Genomic DNA, 14,616 nt, shown 5'->3' on the forward strand with positions numbered 1-14,616 from the left:
AATATTGTATTAAACAGTCAATCAAATATATAAAATTTCATAAAAATTAATAAAAGTAAAGAATTATGGCAATGAAATATTTATGTTATGACAATAAATCATGTGACGGTTCAGCCGGTCAATGCAGAGTAATAAATAAATTATACGGCGGCTCGGCCGACCAATTAATAATAAACAGGATATAAGGCGGCTCGGCCGACCAATAAATAATAAACATGATATAAGGCGGTTCGGCCGACCAATAAATAAATTAAATTACTAGTAAATAATATAGGCGGTATTCCGGCCATTATAACATGATATAAGTAATAGTAGAGGCGGTATACCGACCATTATAACAGGGTATAAATGATACAAATAAATTTTACCGAATCGCAGAGTGATCGTGCTGATAACGTGTTATAAAAAGAATAGAAATTTATTGTATCACAAGAATTTAAATAAGAGCGAAATTTTATACCCGTAGAAATAATAACACTGATACAGAAAGAGAATTTCTTATTAAGGAGAAGAGAAGTGTTTTCGGTGTGTATTATAAACGATCGAATAAATCGTTTATATAGAAGTTAAAAAGTAGGATTTCATTGTACAAATAATGTAGCGGACCCCACATCTTTTTATATTTTCTGCTGCTTTCATAACATATATCACTTTCTTCTTTGTAATTGTTCCTAAGATAGCAAGCAACATCATAGGCCACATCTTGATTACTTCTAAATATCTTGTAGTAACACTGAACTCCCATGTAATAGCCGTTTGGGCCTTAAATGGGCTGATTAATAACTTGTGGACCTCGATTTTGGGAGGGCCATGATATAAAAAACGCAATATGGTAATTTTCGGTAGTATGAAATTTAATTAAATTTCAAAAAGAGGAGCGCGTCTTCAAATAATTCAAATCTCAAATCCACCACCAACGCTCTCTCTCTCTCTCTATCTCCTCTAAGATCCCGTCGCCGGAGACAGAAAGAGAGATCTTCCCCGGAGTCGAATCAGATTTGAAATCAGTATCTCTGGATTCACCGTCCGTCCGCCGCTTAAAAATGTCAGGCCGTCACGACAAAGAGAAAGGCGTTAACGTTCAAGTCCTTCTCCGATGCAGGTATATTCAATTTCTCGAAATTGATTTTAGGGTTTAGCTATTTTTGGGTCTAATCGCACTTTTCTGATTGAAATTAGCTTTTGGGGGGGTTTTCGCTACTGTGTTGAATCACACTGTATTGCCGTTTTTTGTTTGACAGGCCATTTAGCGATGATGAGTTGAGGAACAATGCTCCTCAGGTTCTCACTTGTAACGATTTGCAGAGAGAAGTTGCCGTCTCTCAGAACATCGCTGGGAAGCATATTGATAGAGTTTTCACTTTCGATAAGGTACCCAAAAAAATGGGATTTTCTGATTCTGGAGGCTCCTTAATAACATGTGAAGTGCTGATACTGTCTGAATCTGAGCTTTATTTAGGGTATTCTTTTTTTAGTGGAGAGAGTCTTTACAACTTAAATTCAGATGGTTGATGATGCTCTTTGTTTTCAGTCCAGTGAAGTTTGTTTGAGTGTGTGTAGCTAGTTAAAGTGTATGCTTGGATCTCATCACTGTGCGTTTTAGGAGAGACTTAAGTGTACTTTGGTGTGTTTTACAGTATAGAGAAAGGTGTGAAGTTTTTTGCTTTTGTAAAGTAGAACTACTTTAATCATGTGAATGTTGATGGACTTTAGTGATTATCTACATGCTGAATGTGTGTTTTATATGTTGAGCGCAGGTGTTTGGACCATCGGCACAGCAGAAGGATTTGTATGACCAGGCCGTTGTTCCCATCGTGAACGAAGTACTTGAAGGTTTTAACTGTACGATATTTGCGTATGGCCAGACTGGTACAGGGAAAACATACACAATGGAAGGAGAGTGTAGAAGGTCCAAGGTATGTGTTTGCTTTATAAGTTTTGCTGGTAGTGTTTTCCTAATCTTGGCTAAGCTGTTTTACCTCCATTTTAATTGGCACAGGGCGGGCCTAGTGGAGGTCTTCCAGCAGAAGCAGGTGTTATCCCTAGAGCTGTGAAGCAAATCTTTGATACGCTTGAGGGTCAGCAAGCTGAGTACAGTGTTAAAGTCACGTTTTTGGAACTCTACAATGAAGAGATTACCGATCTGCTCGCTCCTGAAGATATATCCAGAGTTGTTTCCGAGGATAAACAAAAGAAACCCTTACCTCTCATGGAGGATGGCAAAGGTGGTGTTCTTGTTAGAGGATTGGAAGAGGAAATCGTGACGAGTGCCAATGAAATCTTCACTTTGCTCGAGAGAGGTTCCTCTAAACGGCGAACTGCTGAAACATTCTTGAATAAACAATCAAGGTAAGGTCTTTGATGTTTGTCTTCTGTTGCATTTTTGATGTCAAGGTCTCTCTTACATAACGGAATTCTTTGCTTTCAGTCGGTCACATTCTCTCTTCTCAATAACGATACATATCAAAGAAGCTACTCCAGAAGGTGAAGAGTTAATCAAGTGTGGCAAGCTGAACTTGGTTGACTTGGCAGGATCAGAAAATATATCACGTTCTGGTGCTAGGGATGTAAGTAGTCTCTTACTGTTCAATTGAGTTGGAGCGTTTCCTCTCAATTTCTAGATTTCATGTCTGTTTATACGTCGGATTCACTCAATAGACTTTCTCTATATAGGGCCGCGCTCGAGAAGCTGGTGAAATTAACAAAAGTCTTCTTACATTAGGGAGAGTTATCAGTGCTTTGGTAGAACATCTTGGACACATTCCTTACAGGTTTAAACTCGTTTTCTGGGGTTTTTTTGCTTTATGTCAGTGATCATGTAGCAGTCTTTTAAGCTATGCTGAATCCTGTAATTATATCTTGCATTGAATTTTAGGGATAGCAAGCTCACCCGCTTACTACGTGATTCACTTGGTGGGAGAACGAAGACTTGTATAATAGCCACAGTTTCACCTGCTGTTCACTGTCTCGAGGAAACCTTAAGTACTCTAGATTATGCACACAGGGCAAAGCATATTAGGAACAAACCAGAGGTATTTTTCATTCATCAATTTCAAGCCTCATTTTTATTTTCTTGTTTCCATTTAGGCCAACCTTTGAAAAACCAGAACTCATCTTCGCACCCTTCTATATTTCGCTGTTGCAGGTTAATCAGAAAATGATGAAATCTACTTTGATAAAGGACCTTTATGGTGAAATAGAACGACTAAAGGCGGGTAAGACGCATTCTCACTGTAGCCGTGGATAGAAATAATTGGATGGGGTGACTGTAACTTAGCTCAATAAATTTATTCGCTACAAAGTCTTCTGCTCTGACTCCCCTGCTTGTCTATTACTCATATGTTTTCTTTGCTTATCTTTATAGAGGTCTATGCTTCCCGTGAGAAAAATGGTGTTTATATGCCAAAAGAGAGATACTATCAAGAGGAGAGTGAAAGAAAGGTACTCAGTTTCTGAGCCTAATTGTTCCTCAACTTTTCATAGAATGAAGTAACACAATCTATGAAAAGGAAATGGTAACCTCATCACCTTCTTACTCGTCTATTAATGTAATCTTTTTTGCTCTTCTTGTAGGCAATGGCTGAACAGATTGAGCAGATGAGTGGTCAGATAGAGAATTATCAAAAGGTTTGTTTCTTCTTACTCAATAGATCAATTGTTGCTTACGTTTTACATTGGAAATTTGATTATTTACATACTTTTCTGACCAGAAACTTGAGGAGTTGCAAGACAAGTACACTGGTCAAGTGCGGGAGTGCTCTGATCTGACTAGCAGACTTGATAACACCGAGGTTTGTTTACTTCCTTTTGATGGGAGATGTTATTTATAACTATCTCAACATACTCTTAAGACTTTTATTGTGCTGTCTAGAAAAACTTGAGCCAAACGAGCAAAATGCTTGCTTCCACAAACGAGGAATTGCAGAAATCTCAATATGCCATGAAGGAGAAAGATTTCATCATTTCAGAGCAGAAACAATCTGGTACTTTATAAATCATTACTTTGATCAAGTTCTTGAAAAGTTTTCTCTAACATGCTTATGCATTTTGCCAGAAAATGTACTGGTTCAACAAGCTTGTACTTTACAATCCAACTTGGAGAAGGCTACTAAAGAAAATGCTTCATTACACCAAAAAATTGGTATGTGTTTTTACTATTCTGGCTGTCCTTTCCATCAGCAATATTATAAGAATTGTTAATATATATTTGGTGATGTGCAGGTAGAGAGGATAAGCTCAGTGCGGATAACAGAAAAGTGGTAGACAATTATCAAGCAGAACTTTCTGAACAAATTTCGAGTTTGTTCAATATGGTTGCTTCATGTCTGTCCCAGCAAAACGCACACCTTCAGGGTGTTAACAAACTGTCCCAATCTCGTTTAGAGGCACACAACAAGGTATCAACTGTTATTCTTTGGTTTTCTAAAAATCAATGAGCAGTTTCTTGTCTTTATTATCTTTTCAAGGGCTTTGTAACAGTATTTGTAAATTTGTTTTTCCAGGCCATACTCGAAATGAAAAAGAAGGTTCGAGCGTCTAGGGATATATATAGTTCTCACTTGGAGGAATTGCAGAATGTAGTCCGCTTGCACAAGGCAAACTCGAATGCTTGTCTTGAGGAAGTTTCGGCATTGACGACTTCAAGTGCATGTTCCATTGATGAGGCATGCCTTTGTTAATTTCTCTCCTTTTCTTCTAGTTACTATGGCTTGTTCTAAATGTAGTTGTCTTGTGGATTTCAGTTTCTTGCTTCAGGAAGTGAGACAACATCTTCGTTATTTGATGAACTTCAGAATGCTCTGACGTCCCACCAGGGAGAAATGGCTCTCTTTGCGAGGGAACTGAGACAGGTTAGTTCTCGGAGATATAACAACAATTTGTTAACTTATACATCGGCCTTGAAAATTACAAAAGCTGGATTGTTTTCCTATCACGCAGAAGTTCCACACAACAATGGAGCAAACACAGGAGATGTCTGAATACACAAGTACGTTCTTTCAGAAGCTTATGCAAGAGACTAAAGATGCTGAGAATCGTGCTGCAGAGGCAAATGATAGTCAAATAAGCAGCATTATCGATTTCCAGAAGACTTACGAGGTAATTATATTTACTTCTCTACAAGTTTCGTGTTTAACATGTGTACTTGTTCCCATCTATAACTGGCGTGTGCTGTGCAGGCTCAGTCAAAATCTGATACAGAGAAACTTATAGCGGATCTAACTAACCTGGTCTCAAGTCACGTTCGTCGCCAACACGAATTGGTTCGTTGTTTCTTGTCTCTTTTTGTCTTCCACTTCATTATACATAAAACTTTATTTGTCTTTCTTCCTGGCAGGTGGATTCAAGACTCCATAACTTCAAAGATGCCGTCTCTTCCAACAAAACTTTCTTGGATGAACACGTCTCAGCCGTAAACAATCTAGCTAAAGACGCAAAAAGAAAATGGGAGACATTTTCCATGCAAGCTGAGAATGACGCCAAAGAAGGTGCTGATTTCTCGGCTGCAAAGCATTGTCGAATGGAGTTACTGCTTCAGCAATCGTAAGATCATTGCTATGTTTTTGGCAGTTACAATTTTCCAGTTAGTGTATATGAACCATTTTTATTTTTCTATGCGTTAGTGTGGGTCATGCGGAATCAGCTTTTAAGCACTGCAAGACGACTCATGAATCATTAAAGGTGATGAACAGTAAGCAAGTCGCAGATGTCTCTTCACTTGTTAAGTGTGCTTGTGATAATAACGAGGAGCACGACACCGAAGTGGATTCTGCAAGGACTGCGGCTGAGAAAGATGTAGCCAAAAACAGCGATGAGATAATCCAGCAAATTGATCGTGAGTTCTCTTTTCTTACACATGACTGTTCCTCTGGTTAAAAGATATCTCTTTGGTCTATAATTAATATCCTTTCGATCTTTCAGGCATGTCGGAGGACGAGAAAGTGTCTGTATCACAAATATTGGACAATGTCAAGACACATGAAAAATCTCTTGAAAGTTTCCAACAGGATCATTGTTGCCAAGCCAGATGCATTGAGGATAAAGCTCAAGAAACTTTTCAACAAAGATACATGGTAAGTTGTTTCTTATGCTAATAACGTTATTGGCTTCACTTTTAGAATATTCTTATTCACAAGCTCCGGTTTGGTTAATCACACAGGAGTATGAGCCCACAGGGACAACTCCGTGTAAGAGTGAACCGGAGGTCCCAACCAAAGCCACTATTGAGTCACTACGAGCAAAGCCAGTGGAGTCATTGGTTGAGGCATTCCGCGAAAACAACTCTTATGAATCCTTTGCGGCCAAAGAATCAAAACCGCAACAGCTAACACGGTCGCCTCTGTCACAAGTCAACTAGGGAACCACCTCTGTTCCATTTTATGCTCGTTTAGTTTTTGAAAGCAGTGTCTGTATAACTATATTATCTGTGTGCACGTTTGTGAAAGTGTGGGATCAACAAATCAAAAAAGAGTCAGATTCTTATGTCTTTTGACACATTGAAATATATGCTTCTTGTTTCAGTTGTGGGGTTACTTACAGCAGTCTAAGATCTCAAAAAGGGTTGTTCTAAAGCATCAACAAAATGCAGAATCTTCGACCCTTTTTGCTCGTCTTGTTTACCATTTGATCACTTTCTATATATGACTCAAACAAGAAGATGCTTTCAAATCCCAACGATGAACATTTTCAGTGGGAAATCAAGTAGCATTTGTGAAATCCAAGTCATTGTGCCACTTGAAAGAGTCATCTTTCTCACAATACCATAAAATTTTCTGGATATCATGAGCAGAGGAGATTCCGATAGAATCCTCTATAACCATTTGAGAGTGTAATTATGAACATCTTTTTGATCGTGCTAGTTTTACAAAGTTTTATAACTGAGCAATCTCGTTTGTAAGCTTATAAAGCTTAAAATAACATCTTATGATACTGGTAGTGATTTTGGTCATTCATCTAGAAAGTGGAACCATCAACAATGCATAACTAGAAGCAACACGAGACTTGGTGATAGTACTGCAGGCTCATTTAAACAAAGCTTATGTGGGTGATGTACGTTTCACAACTATAGCAATTGGAATCATCATAACTAGCAAAAATAGTTGTGGAAGTGTCTCTGGTTTTATTTCTCAAAAAAAAAAAAGTGTCTCTGGATTGAAGGTAAACCGGATTTATGACAACAATGATTTTGAATCATACCGGAAATTTAAGTTTTGTGTCGGAAGTAAGTTCAATGCAATAACTTCAAAGTAATCCAAGGTTCTTTGCTTCACTTTTTGGACATATTAGGTTCGTTATGTATTTGTGCGGTCTGGTTTTAACCTGACATGTTAGATTCTTGATTTTTATCCAGTTGTTCGATACATGCAGATTCTTGATTTTTATCCAGTTGTTCGATACATGCAAGTAAATTTAATTTTTGTCAACATCTTGTGTTCTCACCATCTTTGGTTAACAGAAAATAAATATGCAACAGCTCATCAATTTTTTAATAATAGAAAATTGTAAACTCTACACAAGTTAAATTCAGGGGCGAAGTTAGGTTGATGACTAAGGGTGCACGTGCAGTCTATTTAAAACATTTAATATTTTACTTTTAAAAAGTACGAGTACGAGGTAAGTGGCTAATTTGGTAATGATGCTCCCATAGTTTCCAATGAACCCGAGCTCAATCGCCTTACACTATTTTTATATGTTATTTTGCACCCGGTCATAATAAATCCTAGTTTCGCCCCTGGTTAAATTATTAAATTATTAAACTTATCATAATTAGTCTAATTTTTCGAGATCTTAAATTCACAATTTTTTTTTTCATCAAGAACATAATTTAGTTTACACGTTATACCAAAATACAAGAAGATTTAATCTATAATAATATGATACTCCCTCTGTTTTGATACGTAAGTAGTTTTAGCAAAAAATATTTGTTTCGCAATGTAAGATGTTTACATGATCCAAAACACTTTTTACATTTATTACATGTTGCGTGACCAATCAAATAATTCATACCTTTTTATTATTGGTTTAATTTATGTATTAAATGCTATTTTTTTTTAATATTCACACTTTTAACTAAAACTACTTACAAATAAAAACAGAAGTAATATATAATATTTGCATTAATAAGAATTTGAAAGTGTACCAAGTATGTTTACTTGGTGGACTAGTAACTAACTTAACGATTCTTTTCATTTAAAGATTTTTACATTAATGTAACATTTTTGTAGTTTATCATGAAACAAGACATGAGTCCATGTGAATGTCAAATGGTCTCAATCCATAACCTATACCGAATAAAATTTAAGTAAATATTGTAAGAACAACAATGATCAAATATAAATAGCAGTGGAGAAGAGAAACCTAAAACCCAAATATATTCACCTTAAATGGCCGACAAATTAATCAGAGAAACATACAGCTTTATGGAGGAAACCCATAATTAATGTCTCATAATGAATAAATGAAAATTTTGTAGGTGATCATGTCAGTGGTATAGTTCAAGATGATCGTGATCATGGTATAATTCAAAACATATGTGATGTTCGTACTTGTTTCAAATTAAAATACAATATTGTAGACATGAAACATCTAGATCAAATTGGTAGGGGTCGGGTTGTATTTCAAAAAAGAAAAATAACATCTCAGGATTGTTAGTGTTAAAAACTAGAAACAATTACACTCAGGGTCACTTTTTATCTTTTTATATTATAATAAGTCACTTATTGCTACACACACACTTTCTTACAACAACCTATTGAATCCTAACTAAAATACACTAACTGTAACTCTAAAACTTATTGACATAACTAGAGAATAAGCGGGAATTAACCTCAGCCACACATCTTCTCTCCTATCTGACAGACAATATTAATTATAATACTACACTTTAACAAAATTTGTATTTGTCTTATTTTATGACCATTGGATCTACTATTGTAACTTTGATATGAATGGTCCTGATTCATCTTATCTTTTTAACACATCATCATCTTTATCGGCTGACTTTTTTGTCCTCATAAATCCGATAATCCCAACCTTCAACCATCTCTCTCGATTCATTGTCGGCGAATGGAGTTCCGGTGACTCTCGTTGGAATTTCGCAATGGACAAGGAAAACATGTCACAAATTATTCTCGTTTTCCCAGATATGTCCTTGCTTGAATTACAAAACAATGTCGTCAACAAGTTCTTCACCGTCACGGCTGCGGCACCTCTGGTGGTTTTGAGTTATTGGCCGCCTAACACAAAGGAACTTGTAACCGGAATCTCCACACCGCCGGTCATGCTTATCCACCATGGATTTGTCTTGTACTTCTACGGTCATTTCAAACTGAGTCAAGACAACATTACATGAACTGAACTAGTTATGATGATTGCGTACATATGGATATCATCTTTTGTTTATGTGAATTGTGTGTACATATGGATATCATGTACATGTGGATATTGTATTTAGGTATACACGTGGATATTGTTCTCATGTGTACACGTGAGTATTGTTCTCACAAAGTTCCAGTCCATTCATCCAACACAAAATACATCTACTGATACTACATAGAACTATCTAACATAAAGCAATCAAATTTTTGAAGTCATACAAATACACATTTATGACTATATTGCAATCCACGAGTTCTCGATCTCTAATGTCCATATGTACACACTCTCTCGATTGTCCATATGTACACACTCTTTCTAATGTCCATATGTACACATTCCTTTGTGTACACTTATTTCACTCACTATACAGATGATTGGTTTAAACAATATAAATCCACCCCATCAATGAAATATGTGATCCAGTTTATAATAATGTTTTAAATGGTTCTCAATGTAGAAAGTATTCGAATAAAAAATAAAATTGAATTTGCAATGGAGTAGATCGGTATTGCCATATTCTTGGAAATTTTACATTTTTGTGTACATGTGAATATCATTACATCGGTGTACACATGGATATTATTCATATGCACCGGCTCCTACACCAACAAACACAACATATACATGCCAACCTATCAACAAGAATACTCATATCAACATTACTTATTATGTACATATACACGCGTGTACACATGTATAAAATCCTGGTTGTTCATATGTACACACGTGTTGGTGTACATCCGACCACAATTTTGTCAAAACACCAAAACTAGCAACAAGCTTCGACCTTTTACTCCCTCTTCAGTTTGCGCCATCTCTGTAAAACAAACAAAAACCAGAAAAAAAAACTTAGAGAACTTGGAAATCTAGAACCACACCCCTAAATGAAAACCTAATCTACAAATTAAAACCCTAATGGGAGTTTTGCATAGATCTAGAACCGCGCCCCCAAATCGAAACCCTAACACCTCACGTCGAGGCTCTTACCAAACTCGAAAAATCAAAACCCAGAAATCGAAACTCTAATCCTCAATCCTCAATCCAAATCGATGAAACTGGGATGAAGGAAAGTATCTAACCTTTAGCATCGCCCCTTGAAGCTCTCCGCTTTCGAGACGACATCGTCTTCTCCGTCCAAAAATCTTCTTCATCGGCTTCTCCGTTCGTCGGCTTCTCAGGTCTCCGTTCTTGCTTTTATTGGAGAAAAAAAGGACTCACCGTCGTCTATGTCTTGCCACAGCGCTTACAGCTAATTGGCATCGCTTTTGCTCTCCGTCGATTTACTCCGTCGCTCGTCGTCGGCAAAACCGTCTGTGAAAGGTAAAATTAGGTTTACAGATAGGGAGAAATTGAAACAAATATTACAGTTTTACCTTTTTCCGGGCCCAAACTCAGATAATAAACCAAACAACACTATGCCCAAGGAATCCACCAATCAGCTTCCAACGGTTTTGAATTTTAAACTCCCGAACCAGATTAACCAGAAACAAATGTTCTATTAAAAATATGTCCATGCCTGGTTTGCCTTTATTAAGGACAAAGACGACTTTAACCAACTGCTCTTTCATGTAATAAAAACTCAACAACTGCCTATATGTGTTATAAACTCTAAAAACTACCATTTAGGATAATTGAAGAAGCAAATAAAAATTTTATTTAAGATAACTTAGAATTCATTGATTACACTCCAAAGGAATAATACACAAGGATTTCAGAGACTTGGTTGCATTGTGATGTGCTTACAAGATAGAAGTACATTGTGATGTGCTTACAAGATAGAAGTCAAGGCAAAGATATGAAATTTTAAACTATGAGACAAAAAAACCCAATGCACACTTGCATTCCAAATTTAGTTTACATGTTATACCGAAATAACAAAAATTAAACTATAATAGTATAATACATAATATTTGATAAATAAAAGTTTGAACGTGCACAAGATATGTTCATATGGTCAACTATAAACATAGTAATGACACATTTAATGATCATTTTCATTTAAAGATCCAATTTTTACATTAATGTAACATTTTTGTAGTTAGTAGTTGAAGTAAGACATTTATGTGAATGTCAGATAGTTTAAATCTATAACATGTACTAACTCAAATTAAACTAAACATTATAAAAACATCAATAATCAAACAGATATAGGGTTGAGAAAAACGTAAATCACTAATCATAGACGATCTAATAAAAAAACTAATGTTTATGGTGAAAAATTCTAATTGATGATTTTTATAGGGAACAATAGAGAATGTGAGTACTTATGTGTTATGTCTAGCATAAAAACAAATGTGTGATTCTTTAAATCTTTTAATTTAAACAAGAAGTTTAATTCCAAAAAATTATTAAATGATCTACATCAAAAACAAAAGTATATTTCAAAAAAAAAAATCAATTACATAGATCCTTAAAAAAATAATTATTCCCAAAACCAATTAAGAGATGTTGGTGGAAGTTAATTTTATAATGATGGTTAAAGTATTTAGACTATTTTGTTATTGGTTTATAGATTTTTACATTCTTAATAAAACTAGTGCTACTGGATTGATGGTTCTAAATTTCATACAAATTCTTTGTTAAAAAATTGAATTTTATTGATTTTTATATATTGATTAAAATTAGTGTTATTGAGAGTTGTGTTCTGAAAAATTTAACTCATAAACAAGATTCTTAAGAATGAATACACATCATTTATATTCTTAAAATTATGTTATAGGATATTTAAATTTTTTTTTTTTCTATTTAACAAATTTCTCAACATTTAAAATCGGACCAACTATATACAAATCCAATTTCCACCAACCTTCTCTTAGTTTATTTTAAAAATGAATTAGTTTATTTCCGAAACCAATTACATGGATCTAAAATCAAACGTTTGTTTACAAAAAAAAAACAAAAAGAAAAAAAAAACAAACTATATACTTTAAGAAATAATTGTCAATTGTTCGTTTCAATCCTCTCATTTGGTTGATGAGTCTTCTTGTGGACTTGGTGATTGCAGCTTTGGTTCTGTTGTTGCGATGGTTGGTAGTGATGAAATCTCTCTTGGTCTTTGGGTTCGTGAGGTGAAGGTTCTCTCAAGCGGTTTGGGCTTACCAATTTCGCCGTCAAGTTGTAGTGTGGAAGTCCAAGGCGTTTGTTTTTCCATTGATCCTTGTCTTCAGTGTTCTTCTGGTGGTCTTGTAGTCGTTATCAGGTTTGTTGAGTGGCCTTGTTCTTTGGAGTTGGTCTCTTCAAAGTAGTTGTGTCGTAGCTTCTGTTACGTAGATGTACATAATTGGGTTATATATACCAGCTTCTTTCTCGGTTTTGGCTGGGTTGTGGGTCTAGCATGGCTCTGTCTTCTTCATGTTTTTGAAGTTTTAAGCTTTGCCGCTTTCTTCTTACCGATGAGTTATTACTGCATGAGCATCTATTTCCTCTTCTTTGATTCTGTTTGGTGTTTGGTTGACTGGTTCTATCATTTATTTTTCTTTTGCAAGGAATTGGATCAAGTTTCGTTTTGGGATTAGTTTTACTCTCATTATACTTTTGGCCTCGTGTTTGCGGGGCAGTTAGTGATAATGGATGTGAATCATCAATCATGACTATCTATTTTGTATTTGCATTTAAAGCTTGTTCTAAGTCAACTAACTCAACTATTGGCAAATTAAATAAGAAGATAAAAAGCTGGAATTTGTAAAGAAAAAAAAAAAGCCAAAGAGAATTCAGATTACTAACGAAAATCTTGTAGGATTAAAATCCACTGAAACGAGTTTGTGTCAAAACACTTGAGATGTCTTTGAAAGAAAAAAACACACACAGATAAATAAGTTTGTTGTGATAAAACAAAACAGATCACTTGATCTTCTTCTTCGGCCTCAACTGCAAAAAGATTCAGAAATCATAAATTAATTAACTCATCACACAATTAAAACTCTATAAAGTAACAAAAATGAAAAGAGAGAGAGAGAGGCAAAACCTGGTTGCTGTGGCCACACTTCTTCTTCCTGCAGTTGACAGCCCTTGGGTGCAGACGAGCGTAACACCTAAAAATCAAATTATATTACTAAACATGAGACACAAAAGACACTCACATCACATAGAAGAAAACACACACTTCATCCACAATACCAGTATTGTATATAGATTAAAAATAATAACATAGTGTTAATTATAATTGGTGTTAACGCTTCTCAAATTACAATTCATGGTTCGACACCAACACAAGTAACACATAGACAATGAGATGATATAGAAACTCTAACCATTACTCTAATACTAAACTAGATTCACCAATCACGTTCGGAAACAAAGAAGAAAAGCTTACTTGCGGCAGATCATCTTGTCTTGATTATACTTGCGAGCCAAAGCCATTAAAGACGGCTCGATGATACCTCCCCTAAGCCTCAGGACAAGATGCAGAGTCGACTCTGTTTACAATCCAAAAACAGAGCACTCAATTAAAATCAATTTCATTTTCATTTTCGAGAGAGAGAGAGATTAAAAGAATCGTTTTTAAACCTTTCTGGATGTTGTAGTCAGCCAAGGTGCGGCCGTCTTCAAGCTGTTTTCCAGCGAAGATCAACCTCTGCTGATCCGGAGGGATCCCTGAAACAGAGCAAAAACAGATTAGATCACAAGTTCACAACTTTAACAAGACGGAGCTGGGTGTTACCTTCTTTGTCCTGGATCTTGGCCTTGACATTGTCGATGGTGTCACTGCTCTCCACCTCGAGGGTGATGGTCTTGCCCGTCAGCGTCTTCACGAATATCTGCATATCTTCTTCTTCTCCGCCGCAAGTCTCAGAAAAAGTTACAAAGAGGGGAGAAGAAGAATATTTAAAGTCCCCTCCTCCATTTCTAGGGTTTTTTATATGGGCTGGGCTCTCGATTCTTAAGCCCACAAACTTATGTACATTTCGACGTCCCTTTATAAATGTGAAATGTCAAACTATGATTGAGCGACTCGTGTAACCCACAACAACATTTGATTATTTTTCTCAACTTTTGCCGAAATCTTTTGCTTTTTGGACATTAATCTAAAGCCCAGCTCTGCATACATATCGAGATGAATGGAGCATGTAAGAAGAGTTCTCTATAATGAACGTCTAAAAGTAAACTGTAAACATCAACTTTACTCACCTTGATATTGAATTTGAAAGTAACTACGTCTACGCCTATGAATCTTTCCCTTTGTAATATGATAAAGAGAAAACTGTTGATGTTCTTTATGTATTGGGGGTGATTGGTATGTAG

At 35.7% G+C, this 14,616-nt stretch overlaps 2 protein-coding genes across 2 annotated transcripts; one reads left to right on the top strand and one right to left on the bottom strand.

Annotated features, from left to right (window-relative positions):
• The first annotated feature begins 850 nt into the window (after positions 1–850).
• Positions 851–6,518, top strand: LOC106396498 (kinesin-like protein KIN-5C). Its single transcript, XM_013836900.3, has 22 exons — positions 851–1,102; positions 1,242–1,371; positions 1,758–1,916; positions 2,000–2,349; positions 2,429–2,567; positions 2,674–2,771; positions 2,876–3,032; positions 3,146–3,215; positions 3,365–3,441; positions 3,574–3,627; positions 3,711–3,791; positions 3,872–3,983; positions 4,055–4,141; positions 4,222–4,397; positions 4,503–4,664; positions 4,743–4,850; positions 4,939–5,097; positions 5,178–5,261; positions 5,336–5,541; positions 5,622–5,833; positions 5,920–6,071; positions 6,158–6,518. The coding sequence occupies exons 1-22, from the start codon at positions 1,044–1,046 to the stop codon at positions 6,353–6,355; spliced, it is 3,030 nt and encodes a 1,009-aa protein (XP_013692354.1). The 5' UTR covers positions 851–1,043; the 3' UTR covers positions 6,356–6,518.
• Positions 6,519–13,090: 6,572 nt separating this feature from the next.
• On the bottom strand, positions 13,091–14,262 carry LOC106396497 (ubiquitin-60S ribosomal protein L40). Its single transcript, XM_013836899.3, has 5 exons — positions 14,036–14,262; positions 13,882–13,968; positions 13,688–13,790; positions 13,340–13,406; positions 13,091–13,242 (listed from the first exon to the last, which is right to left on the bottom strand). The coding sequence occupies exons 1-5, from the start codon at positions 14,136–14,138 to the stop codon at positions 13,216–13,218; spliced, it is 387 nt and encodes a 128-aa protein (XP_013692353.1). The 5' UTR covers positions 14,139–14,262; the 3' UTR covers positions 13,091–13,215.
• Between the last annotated feature and the right edge of the window lie 354 nt (positions 14,263–14,616).

Source organism: Brassica napus, chromosome C4 (assembly GCF_020379485.1).
Source record: "Brassica napus cultivar Da-Ae chromosome C4, Da-Ae, whole genome shotgun sequence".
Taxonomy (NCBI): domain Eukaryota; kingdom Viridiplantae; phylum Streptophyta; class Magnoliopsida; order Brassicales; family Brassicaceae; genus Brassica; species Brassica napus.